We start from the raw sequence: 13,178 nt of genomic DNA, 5'->3' as shown, positions 1-13,178 counted from the left end.
TCAAAAACCAGGGAGGTTAATGGGACCTCTTAGGCTGGCAGGGTCACAGGATGACTGATCACCAGTGTCTCTACCTTTGTGTCTTTCACAATCCAGTTTAGTTCATAAGGAGACTTGAAAGAGATTGAGTTTCTACCTATAAAAGTACTTCTCTGTCTCCTCTCTGGCACTTGCCCTTTCCAAAGCCAATTTGCTGTGGAAATCAAATGAGGAATGTGGTAAGGATGGTCAGTGACCAGGGAGCCAAAGATCAAAAGCAGAGGAATACCCTTAGGGGTCCTTTGTGCAAACCAGTAGGGAGCTAAGAAGACTGCCCCCTTTGAGTAGTTAGAGAATCCGCAGGTTCCCTCTACTCCCTCGCTTTTGAAACTTTCCAAGGAAAAGCCAGATTGTACTGCAACTTCAAGCAGCAGGCTGGGATTAGACTGTACAGGTTTTAGATAAAAAGCTGGCTTCCACATCTTGCTTGGGATAAAGCAGTTTGAATTTAGGTGTGCTTATGCTGTCTGAAACATAAACCTTTTTTTTTTTAAAAAAAGAACTCACAATTATTTGCCTGGGGAACAAGCACCATTCTGAATCCTTCTGAACTCTTACACAGTAATACATGCCTCATGTCCCAAATACCGTTATCACCTTCTGAAAAGAGGTGACCCCTAGGGCCCCAGCACCTGGCCACCAGCAAGGAGTCTGACCTCACTCAATAGGTTCCATACAGGAAGATAGAGCCCACTGGCCTGGAGGCCATCATGCCTCCATTGTTCTTGCTGGAACTTATTTGAAGTTCTGTTCTGGCTTGTGGAGTGAACCTAAGACCCTGACTGGGAAGAGAATGCCTTGCCCTTCTCAGTCTGGAGTATTGAAAGCTGTGATCTTGTTTCCTCTCCTTGGCTAAATATCCTCACCTTCCTCTTCCAAGGGTCTCAGGAGTATAGTAGACAAACTAAAAGCTTGCTTCTACCTATCCCTTGAACCTAACTCTGTATGCTCATCTAAAAAGAAAACAAAAATTCACCTCCATTTTTTGGGCTACATTGGCCTTAAGTGATTTTGTCTTTTGGCCTTGTAACACCTCCGCCTGCATAACAGTCCCATTGTCTCTACAACCCAGTTGAAAATGAACAAATTCCTGTTTTTAACACACACCAACTCAATATGGCTCTTTTGCAATTCCTCTGTGGATGTCCTGGTTCATTTTTTAAAAGCATCTTCCCCTACCAAGGATACGCATAAAAGCAACTTTAGTAAAATCAGAACCAAGCAAAAGTAAAGTAAAAACAAAGCTAAGAACAAATAAACTAGAATATTTGGCTTGGAGGTTTCTTGTAGCCAAACTGAACGGGAATGCAGGTCACTGACCATGAGAGCAAGAAAATGGTGCAAAGTGCCTGGCTCAGGTACGCGTGGGCCCATGAAGTTAGTCAAGATTCTGAGCGCACAAAATGCAGACCGCTGCTGGGCAGCTCACCATGGCTGAGCTCCCTTGTGAATCCCACAGAAGGTACACAGACAAGTCATACCTGTTACATTTCAACTGGGTTTTGAGGACACGGTCAGGTAGAGAAAACTGCTCTTCAGGCAGAATGAGCTCACAGATGGAACTACAAACCCGAGAGGTATGTGGACTAATTGAAGCTAGCGGTGACTCGAGTAGTTGAGAGACTGTTGCAATCACTTGAAGAGTCTACTGTACCTATACAAGGCAGATCTCCACCTTGGAAAGTGAGCACTAAGCAGACGTCAAGCCTTCGTGCTGAGCCTCATGTACACCATTCAGTAACTAAGTTCTAACTGAAAACACTTCAAAATGTTCACTGAGGGATACAAAACTTGAGGTGCAAATGGGTATTGATCGGATGCTCCCTAGTGCACACCATTTGTCTAGAGCAAATCAAAAATAAAAACTCAGAATATGAATGAAAGGAATCTAGAGAAGCTACAGGAGTGGGAGGATGTCCCAGGAAGGCTGCACGAAAGTAAACATGACCACTGCCAAATCCTGGTTGCTACAATGGAAGCAAAAGGGGCTGGGGACTAAGAGTATGGCCAAGGCTAAGTACGGACAAAATTATTCTAGAAAATGCCAGCAAGAGGAAGGGTGTGAAGCTACTGGGTTTGACCAGAAAGAGGTTTTGGTGACTACACTGACATTTTAGCTGAGGACAGTAGATCAAAACAAGGCAGGGTGGGAAGGATGGAAACCATCTTCAGTAAGATTTTGAAGGGCATCAGTAAGGTAGTACTTAAAGCAAGATGTAAGATCAAGGGTAGAATATTCCTTAGAGATCTATGTTTTGCTGCTGAACGAACAGTGAATATGGAAATACCAAAAAAAAAAAAAAAGTCTTGATTTAAGTCAGTGGAACAGAATATGCAGATTAGCATCAGAAAAAAAAATTCAGGTACTATACTCAAAAAAACCATTTTCCTTCACATGAACTACACTTCACATAAACCATCAAACTTCAGATCTGAAAGCTAGGGTTTTTCCTACTGCATCAACAGTGCCAGATGCAGAAACAAGTATGCTTCAGACATTGACAGAAGCCAGAATTCAAAGCAAATATAAATCCCTCTCAATATGGGACATGCCTGGTTGTGTTAGCAGATCCCCCCCCCAAGCTACACCAAGGAAACCACCCATGATGCTCTACCAATTAGATCAAGGACCTCCCGTCTGAGGCCATTCACTCCACCACGGTAGACACATCCACCAGCCTTTAAGGATACCAGAGGTTACAGACCTAAATGAAGGTAGACCTTAGACAAGGACTTAACCCTGTAAATCCCCAAACATGAAAGGAAACCACCACACAAGTGAGCATTCAAAACCACATCTGAGGCACCTGTCAGAGCAGCAGAACAATGTGGGGCCTGCTTGGGATTCCCTCTGCCCCTGCCCGGCTTGTCTTCTAAACTTAAAAAAAAAAAAACAAACAGACCTGGCTCCAGTTCATTCTCACAAGTGCTCCCAGAACTGTAGAGCAATACTGGGAAACTACAGGAGAGAAGATCCAAGTATTCCCAGACAATTTACATGGCATCCGGGTGACAAAATTCCCACAATCCTACCTGGCTCAATAATTCATGCTCAAGCCTACATCATCAACTTGTTTTAGGCTTATCAAAATACACGGGTCATCACTAACTCTCCCCCTGCAGACTGGGACCTGAGTATACTAAAGCACATCCTGCTTCTGTGACACTTAGGGTGACCTTCAATCTGAAGAGCGGTAAGAAACAGCCTTCCTTGACCAGCCTCGGTTGTGATAAACGTGCACCCCACACCCCAGAACCCATGGCTGTCAAACTAATCACCGCAAGGCTAACCTGACTTAGGTCATTCTGTTTTCAGTTGTCAACACTCAACTCACTTACTGGTTAGAGGCGGCTTTCCTTCAGAAACCAAGAGACAAATAACCGGTCTCCAGCGACCTGGCTAATTTTACAATGATTATCTTTTGTCCTTTAACTAACAGAGACCTTGTCTTACTGCCCCCAAATAAAAAAAAAAACAGGTGAGGAACAAGAATCAAGTTTTTATTAGTTCATTTCTTGCATTTGAAGTATTCCTCGATGACATCCTTGGCCTGAGACTCTTTGCCATAGTCCTAAAAAATACAAAGCAGTTTTTTGACCAATAGTTAGAAACTCTACCAAATTGTTAGCTTCAGTTATGGTGACGTTTTACAAAATTAGTTCATGTCTTATGAAAATGTTCCCCACCATTAAAATCTTTTGTAGCCATTTTCAGGGACCTTAAGGACTTCAATGTCTTTAAGGCTCGTAACATGGCATTACTATTGCCAGCAGGTTTTACACTTCTGCAGAAACACGTTCAGCTACGCAGATTCACTGGCCGGCTTAATTAAGGCCATTTTCCTTTTCTGAAAAGCAGAAAACTGACTTTGAATGTTGAAAATCACAGATCATTTTTTTATGAGGTTCTGGGCCTTTAACAATTCAAACTCAAAACAGAATTACGCAGTTTCCCCGCACAACCTTCAATCCAGAGACAAAACAGACCTACCTTAACCACCACACAACTGCAACCAACCACCTTCCGGGGTTTTCCCTCTCTGTCAATTTTACAGAGACCAACCCATTCCCCTAGTTTCTTGTTGTCATCAACCTATTGGAGGGAATTGAAAAAAATCATGTTAGCAGACATGAATGCTACAGAAATCCACTGAACACAGAAGGTGGCTGTAGTCAGACAGGGTGACATGGCAGGTTCCTCACAGCAGTTCAGTAGAGGGAGCCAGTTGTCATCATGCACAGCACTGAAGTCACCTGTAAACACTCCACTTTCTACCAACACAAATGAGCAACCCATTCTGCAAGAATGGAACATTTCCATAAACTAGCCTTAGCATGGCCCCAAATACCAAGTTCATGCAATGGTTTTGACACCATCAGAAGGACCCATTTTTTAATAAATTTGCTCTGGTATCAAGAGTTTTAACCCAAACATAACCCTAACTGGACTAATTTTCATTCAGCTAAAGTATCTCTCAATTCAGATAAATAGATAACGTACCTTAATGAGGTTGATTTGGTGCTCGGCACAAAGGGCCTCCACCAACTTGACATACATCGGCTCATCACAGTTGGAGGCAAGCACACAAAGATGGGCTTGGCGCCTGAAATGCAAAATCCAAATAGAAAGTAAAACTCAAGTCTGACTCCACTACTACGGCACGTGTACTCTCTGCAATGGCTACACTGGCAAAACACAAGCAGCACACCCACAGGAGAACACAACTGCCTTGGTCTGAGAAACCTCTGAAGGCGCACACACAGCCCTACATCTAAAGAACCACCAGGCCTGCAGTTACTCCCTAAAAATACTAAATCTACATAGAACCTACTTGTGGCCAAAGCAAAATCATCCTGCACAATACTGTGCAGCACTACCGCAGGGTGTTCTCACCAGGACCCAAGGGCTTCCAACAGGGAGTGCGACTTCCACGGAGTTCAAGAGGCCAGTGTACACCAAAGTGAATTAAACGACCTTAAACACTGATCGCGGCTATTGGAAACTCTCAAAGGGCACGGATTCTCCACTCAAATAGTGAACACATAGCCGTCTTGCCAATTTCAATAACCAGGCAACTTAACGGATGTTCTTACAAATATTTCATAGGTATGTTGATTTTTACATCTACTACTTTCTAAATTCATTTAAAAGCCCAGGTGCTTCCAAACATTAGCTTGATATTCACTAGTGTAACTGAACGATACCGATCTGTCCTTTAACGTGAAATTAGCCCCACAACCTACAGGTTTGTCAGACTATTGTGTTTCACTCATAGAAAGAGTGAAGGGGTATCCGACAACTGAAGTCATCATTCAAACACTGTAGTCTTGCTTCAAGAGTAAAGCGTTCATTCCCACTCCAAGCAAACCCACAAACTGAACGTGGGCTATATAGATCTGAGTTCTGATACCTTTTCCTAGGTTTCCTGTAGAACGGATGCCATTCAGAACTTTTGTGCTAACACCATGAACTTCACGCTTTCTTCCCTTGGCTGCAGTTTTGTTCCGGTTCCAACAACCCACAGTATTGAGACTGATACACGTACTTGTCTAAGGCTTTGGCAGCTTCGCGAATTCCACGTGCTAAGCCATCGTGGATGAGGGCGGTCTTCAGCACCTCTTGTAAAGCAGTATTCACGTCCATTACACCTCCAGCAGCAATGCTGAAACGGAGCAAGTCAAATCCATCACAAAGTCCCCCCACTCCACCGGATGCCTTAGACTCAACACACACAAAGGCCCTTAAGGCGCCGCGGCTGATCCTCAGACTGCACAGCAGGCTCGCTGCCCATGCCTTTCCCGCCCCACGACCTGGACCCTGGGCTCACCCTTCCTCGGCCATGGCGGTGGGTTACGGATGGAGCCGAATCTTGACCGCACTGTAATACGAGAAAAAGGGAAAAAAATAATAAAAAGTTTAAAAAATGCGAACCGAGATACGAGTTGACTAAACAGCTCGGGGCAGGCACAATCCCAGCCCAAAACGCCACAACCAACTACCCCAAACCCGTTCGACTCACCCCGAGCCTCCGCCTCCGCGCAACTCGGCGGCGGCAGGGAAAGAGGTCGTCCGCGCCCACATGACGGTATTTAAGGGCTTCCCAGGACCCACCCTAGGCGCATGTGCACTCCCTTTCATGAAAGAGGTGGCTCCGGTGGTGCCGGGCCGAAGGAATTTCTGTTTCCGGATTGAGGCCAATAAGAGACCAGAGTATTCCTAGACTTCTGACTCTGCACTGCCCGTCATCGTTACGCGCAACAGGCACCAACGCGGGCAGCCTCACCTCGTCCTTCCCCGCCAGGGGCGTGGCCTACGGAAGCCCAAAGAGCTCGTTCTACGGAGCGCGAGAAGGGCCGAGCGCGCCTTTGCGTGGTCTTGTCAGCTCCCTGGAGCCTTGCCTTCCTCGATAAGTCAGTACACACTAATTTCCTCTCGACCCGGTTAACTGGGCCTTCCTGCGCCGCGCGCTTTCGCATCGCTCCTAAGTTACTCTAAATGTCTGCGAATGTGTCGTTTTGTGCGTGATCCTCGTTTGTTGTGAAACGAGAGCCAGCGCGTTTTCACTACTAAGTACACCGCAAATTCTTTCCCGGCGTTGTGTTACTAAAGTGGAACCTCTGATTAGGTGGTTGGTTACAGTTTCTAAGTGCACTTGGTTTTAGTTAGGTTCTGTTGTTTGGGTTTTTTTTTTTTCTTTAATGCTAGATTGTTCCCTAAATTCATAAACCAACGCAAATCCGGAATCAGGAGGTGCATTTTATTAGGTGCATTTAAAATGCCTACGATGTGTCAAACACAGGAACTGGGTTCGGAATATACTAAGGAGAGAACGTAGTCTTTAAGAAATCCGGCATTAATTTCGCCATGCAGGACTGGGGGAGGTAGGAGTGAAATCTTGAGAACCCCGAAACAGACTTTTCCCGGAGGCAACATTTTGAATTTTGCATTGATTGATCATTCTTCTGTCCCCATTTCAAAACGCAAAAACGTGAAATATGGCCTCATATAATCCGTAGTCTTTTTTCCTTTTTTTTTTTTTTTTTTGAACTTCCTCTCCTGGTAAGCCCCCAAACCGGTTGTTGCCGGACTCTTTTTATGTCAATACCCGGCGTTTGTGGTCTTGCAGCTTTGAAGAATGAAGAAGTGGACACAAAATAAAAAGAGCAGCAGGCGGGAGTTTATTAAAAGCAGCAGAGGGACGCCTGGGTGGCTCAGTTGGTTAGGCATCTGGCTTCGGATCATGTCATGATCTCATGGTTCGTGGGTTCCAGCCCTGCGCCAGGCCTTGTACTGACAGCTAGCTCAGAGCCTGGAGCCTGCTTCGGATTCTGTGTCTCCCTCTCTCTGACCCTCCCCTGTTCACTTTCTTTCTCTCCAAATAAAATAAAGACATAAAAAAATTTTTTTAAGTATAAGAAAGGAAGAAAAGCATGAAAATTCCTTACAGAGAGAGGGGACATTGGAAAGTGAGTGCCCAGGACTGAGGGCAAGAGTCCTTGTTTTATAAACTCTGGTTGCCCTTCCTTTTCCCCTTGTTCCTTTCTGCTCCTAACCCTTATTGGCTTGTTAACTAGGTGCTGGGTTGTCCATTCCTGATTGGCTCATTTCCATTGTATGAGGGGTGGTCTGTGTCCATACCATTCCTTGTGGGTCACACTTGCTCTGGTCTTACTTTTAGTCAGGTCTTTTGTCAATTTCCTAGGGAAACTTTGCGGGGTGGGTAGGTGGTGTCTGTTACATTCTTAAGAGGACCCTCCTGCCTGAGGAGGTTTGCTGCGGTCATATACTCAGCGTTGTTCCAAATTTTGAGTTTTTCCCCCTGCAGGGACCTTAGGTCTTAATCTTTCCCTCTCTGCCTATTGTATCCAATCTTTTCCCTATCACTGCCAGCGATTATAAGGTGTTTGATAAGTGCCAGCACCATGTTTACTGTGAACAGATAATGTGAGAATTATGAAGTCTGTGAAGAAAACCAAAATGAGTGACATGAGTGCGGGGCAGAGTTTACCAGAACAGAGAGAGACTGGAATTTTATTACATCTATGTAGCTCATTTTTAGTGCTTTCAAATTTCCATTTTGAAAGTATTGAGCTGCTTGTTTCTACTCATAACTCATCCTAAAAGGCTCCTCACTTAGTTGTTGGTTTAATTAACAATTTAACTTCTGCTTACAAAAAAAAAAAAAGCTGCAGAATTTTTAAGGATGAGATTTATGTTTGTGGTAGGATTGAGATTTGAACCACAGATGAGAATACCTGAAGTCCACAGGAGAGGTACAGGTGGCATGTGGGTTAGAGAGGGAGGATGGTGTGAAAAGAGAAGGACTCTAGGCTGTGGCAACATTTGAAATGGCAAACAAACAAAAGAATCCCAAACAGAGAGGATGAGAAAAAGGAGCTAGTACTCTGAGGAGGAGAGAGTAAGGGCAAAGGCACAGAGCCTCTTTGGCTGTTTGGAAGTTATCATAGCGCATTTGTATTTTTCAAAGAGGATGTGCTAGTTTCAGCAAATGTGTAATTATTAAAAGTTAATATGCTAAGAATTAGGTTTCATATTAGATCTCTTCCCCCCAAACCCAAATTTAAAAAAAGATAACTTTTTATTCATTTTTGAGAGACAGAGAGAGACAGAGTGCGAGCAGGTGAGGGACAGAGAGAGGGAGACACAGGATCCAAAGCAGGCTCTAGGCTCTGAGATGTTAGCACAGGGCCTGATGCAGGGCTCAAACCCATGCTGTGAGATTGTGAACTGAGCCAAAGTCCTATGCTCAACCAACTAAGCCACCCAGGCACCCCTTTACATAGAGACTAAAGGCCAGAGTCACCGGTTGTAATACTTCTAGACTGTACCCAGTATGCATCCAAAATACACATGAAAGATAAATTTTGAGGTTTGCTTTAGGAACAATAAAGAAAAATAAGTAACTTTGTTTAGCATTTTTTATATGCCAAGTAATGTGCTAAGTTATCATGTAGTTTCTCCATTGATCGCCTTTGAGAGCCTATGTGGCAGTGGTGGGTATTAGCCCCCTTAACAAAGTAACAAAACAAGCTCAGAGAGTTGCTGGAGATCACACAGCTGGTAAATATGGAAACTGGTATTTGAGTCCAGTGGACTTCAAAGCTCATGCTTCGAGCCCTTCATTCATTTGGAAGATTGCCCAAATGTGGGTGAGAGATAACAGAAGTCAGGGAGTTGGGAACGATGTGACTGGTTCTACTTCATTGTGCTAAAAAAAAATTGGAGAGCCAGAGAAAGGGAATATTGCAATGTTGGGCAGGAAAAGAAAACAGTAGAAATTTGGGTTCTGGATCTAAGTATAGATACTGTATTAGTGTGCTACAGCTGCCATAACAAAGTAGCAAAAGTTGGGTGACTTAAACCACGGAAAGTTATCATGTCACAGTTCTGAAGGCAAGCAGTCTGAAACCAGGTGTCTGCAGAGTTGCTTCCTTCTAGAGCTGTGAGGGGGAAACTGTTCATGCCTTTCTCCTTGGTTCTGGAGGTTTGCCAGAAATCTTGGTGTTCCTTGTCTGGGGCAGCGTGAAACACCAGTATTCACGTGACGGTCTTGTCTATGCCTGCATCCAAAGTTTTCCTTTCTTTTTTAAAGTAGGCTTCACACCTAGTGTGGAGCCCAACACAGGGCTTGAACTCACGACCCTCAGATCAAGTCCTGGACTGAGATCAAGACTCAGAAACTTAACCGACTGAGCCACCCGGGCGCCCCCAAATTTTTCATTTTTATAAGGATACTGTTATCTTGAATTAAGGGCCCACCCTATTCTGGTAGGACCTCATCTTAACTAATTACATCAAGAACAGCCCTATTTCCAAGTAGGGTATTGACTTGAGGTGCTGGAGATTAGGACTTGAACATACATATTTCGAGGGAACACAATTCAGTGAATAACAGATGTCAAAGAAGGAAGAGATGGAACAGGTTAATGGTAGAAAAGATCTTTGAGTCGAAATGCAACAAGCTTACTTGGAAGACCAGAGCTGGAAAGCGAAGCTGGGCCAGGGCACATTAAAGATTTTATATTGTGGAGTTGTGGGGACCAGCTGAGCTGAGTCCAAATTTCAACTCACTTTGTAGCCTGAGCAAATTCCTTACTTTTCTGAGCCAGCCCAATTGTGATAATGTTATAATATTGTTATGAGGATTACATGGGGTCATTGTTTCAAGTGTTTGCCACTATAGTTATTAACTTAGAGAGAACTTCATATGAAAATACTGTATATGGAAAGGTTCTTAAATATTACTTTCTCCTGTCCTAAACCACACAGCACTTGAGTAGAATGACTTGCCTGTTGGAATCACTAAACTAATGTGTACTGAAATGAACACATCGAATGAAAAAGGTTTAAAGAAGTAGCTGTGAAGATGGCATCCCTAAAAGAAAGCCGTGTGGAGAACTACAGGCATAAATTAACATCTCTTATGAATTAGTTGGAGGCTCAGGGTTTCCCAGGAAACCACTATTAATTTGAAAACTTAAAAAATGTCGCCACCTTTGGGGGTAGACGAAAAGCCCAATGGATGGAAATGGAGCTAAGAAATGGGAGAAAACTTAGGAAATATTATCCTGCTATAGTTCAGCAAGGTATGAGTCTAGTCTTGGCTTACATAGCATGCGGTTTTAAACTTAACCGCAGAAAACTCGTTGTAGCTGAAGAAAGGTGTGGGCCAAAGAAGATAGACTCCTAGTACATCAAGGGAAAAATCAAAGGAGAAAGAAAGATTGGTAAGAGGGAAGAGAATAAAAAAGAAAATAAGGAACTAGATGAATAAGCATGGAATGAATTCATAAAGCTGTAGGCAGTCACTTGTAAAGTTAATATGTGAGGCCTTTAATTGGAAAAGCTAGTTTAATTAAGGGGAAAAGTAGTGATAGGGAAGAATGAGGCGAGGGGTTCAAAAGCTAAGTAGCTGTTAATAGCTTATATATCTGGAGGGTTTTGTGCGATTCTCATTTATTTAACTTTTCATAAGTCTTACTAGGAATGTTTTCTCAGTCCTTGTGTTTTTTGCTTCCCAGAGTAGCTTGTGCACTATATAGCTGCTTGCTGCAAGGCTGATGCAGAATTTGTGGGAATTCAGCATAATGAGGAAGATAATTAGAGATAATTAAAGTTAATGAATAAGTAGAGATACTAAAGTCGATGAAAAACCTAATTATAAACCAGCAACACAGGTGATTTATAAATGAAAAAGAGTAGTGGCCAATAGAGCAGACCCTAAATTAACATTAAATATTTCACTCGGGATATAAGGAGGACCTGAGTGTGTAGGACTCCAGACCCCAATGCTACTTTCTCTAGACTCCTTCTGCTATTACCAGTGTAAGATTCAGTTTGAAAAATGGGTTCTGATGCTCTAAAATGTGTTTGACAACTGCAGTTTTTATTAGAGAACCATTGGAGTAAAAATAGGACCACTCCTGTCCTTAGAACTAGAGCTATATATTAAAAAGGAAAAAAAAAATGGTTCACATAACCAGTTCTAACACCAACAATAAAGTTAAAGGGCAGACAGATGATTCTAAAATTAGTTATGTTAATTCTCCTATCATTTTCTGACTTTGTAACTTTGGTCAAAACACTCTTAGTCTCTGATCCTCAAGTACCTCATCTGCAAAATGCAATAGAATGAGATGTTTTTAAAGACTCTTGGTTTGGATATCCTATGTGATCATCTTGAAACAGCAATTTTAACTTCTAATAAATGTTGAACCTTTATGTGGTCTTCTGTTTTCATAATCTGAAATCATATGACTTCAGCACATGATGCTGAGCTATAGCTGATGCCAACTTCCCTCCTCTGTATCCAAGTTATAGATGATGTCTTTATTTGTAAATGATGGTTGTTGCTTTTTTTGTATTAGGACTAGAAAGCATATTCATTGAAAAGTCTCATAAGGCAGTGCTTTTCAAACTAACTGACTATATGGGAATTTTTCACCCAATCCATCACAGGTTATTAGCTTAATAAAATACAACATAACTACTAGGAGGTTTATAAGACTAACCATCTTTCAGACAACAAATGTAAGCCTAAAAAAAATTTAAACAGTTACCTAAAGATACTGAACAGTAACTAAAGGTAGACAGAACTAGTGTGGGGTGTGAGGGTGGTGGTAATCAACACTTGAAAAAAATAACAACTTTGGCTAGGTTCCCATTTTTATGGCTTTTAGTATAAGGGCAGACCCCAGTCAGTGCCACATGGGGCAACTAATCATCAAAATTTGTCAGTTTTATTTCCTGAAAAACCAGAGGGCAGAGTTTAGAACAACCACAGCTACTGAAAATGGAGAGAGAGGAGAGGAAAATCCCAGAGAGATTCAGAAAGGGGGAGGCCAATATTCTGTGTATTAACTCTGCCTAAATCTCTGGCTGGCTTTTGAACTACACATACATGGGGCATACTCCTAGCAATGTAGCCAGGGCTAACCAAAATGCATGGCAATTTCAGCTGCTTCCCACTGGGGAAACAGGTACAGGGTTTGAGTCAAGGCAGGTGACCTCTTGGTGACATTTTTTAAAATATCACTATTATTGGAAAGAATACAACAGAATCCAGAGTCCCTGTGATGTATCACTCATGATGTCCTTGACAGGATATGAAGTTATTACATATTCTAAGAAACAGGAAAACATGACTCATGCATAAGAAAAAAGGCATTATGGAAACTGAGTCCAAAATAAACACAATGCCAGGGAACCTTGGTGGCTGGGTCAGTTATATGTCTGATTCTTGATATCAGCTCAGGTCATGATCTCAGAGTAGTGAGGTAACATCCCACATTGGGCTCTGTGCTGGCATGGAGCAGAAACAAATAACCAAACAAAATAATCAAAATGTTAAAATAGCAGACAATCATTTTAAAGCATCTGTTAAAAATGTGCTCCAGAATATAACAAATAATAATTCTTATGGTGAAAGAGCAAATAGGAAAAGTATAAACTTTGGATCAAAAAAAAATTGAGAATTGAAAAATAAGATTTGAGACATTTACTGGAAGGGCTAGCAGTAGACTGAAGATGACCAAAGCAGGACATTCTAACATTTATATAGTTAAATGCATATTTCCAACACATATGCAATCAGAGTGCCAGGAGGCAAAAGAATGAA

General features: G+C 42.5%; 1 protein-coding gene and 3 non-coding genes across 4 annotated transcripts; all 4 read right to left on the bottom strand.

Annotated features, from left to right (window-relative positions):
- Window positions 1–3,519: 3,519 nt before the first annotated feature.
- On the bottom strand, window positions 3,520–6,119 carry RPS12 (ribosomal protein S12). Its single transcript, XM_029944170.1, has 6 exons — window positions 6,060–6,119; window positions 5,868–5,918; window positions 5,586–5,702; window positions 4,541–4,643; window positions 4,031–4,132; window positions 3,520–3,611 (listed from the first exon to the last, which is right to left on the bottom strand). Exons 2-6 carry the CDS (start codon window positions 5,879–5,881, stop codon window positions 3,549–3,551), a joined length of 399 nt encoding a protein of 132 aa, XP_029800030.1. The 5' UTR covers window positions 5,882–5,918; window positions 6,060–6,119; the 3' UTR covers window positions 3,520–3,548.
- Window positions 3,737–3,866, bottom strand: LOC115297336. The gene has a single exon (XR_003911421.1). It is a non-coding gene; the product is annotated as a small nucleolar RNA SNORA33 (small nucleolar RNA).
- On the bottom strand, window positions 4,206–4,282 carry LOC115297343. The gene has a single exon (XR_003911428.1). It is a non-coding gene; the product is annotated as a small nucleolar RNA SNORD100 (small nucleolar RNA).
- LOC115297321 lies at window positions 5,286–5,358 on the bottom strand. Its single transcript, XR_003911408.1, has one exon. It is a non-coding gene; the product is annotated as a small nucleolar RNA SNORD101 (small nucleolar RNA).
- Window positions 6,120–13,178: the final 7,059 nt, after the last annotated feature.

This window comes from Suricata suricatta, chromosome 7 (assembly GCF_006229205.1).
Source record: "Suricata suricatta isolate VVHF042 chromosome 7, meerkat_22Aug2017_6uvM2_HiC, whole genome shotgun sequence".
Lineage (NCBI taxonomy): Eukaryota > Metazoa > Chordata > Mammalia > Carnivora > Herpestidae > Suricata > Suricata suricatta.
Note: the sequence above shows the minus strand (reverse complement) of the source record. Positions and strands in the feature narration are given on the sequence as shown.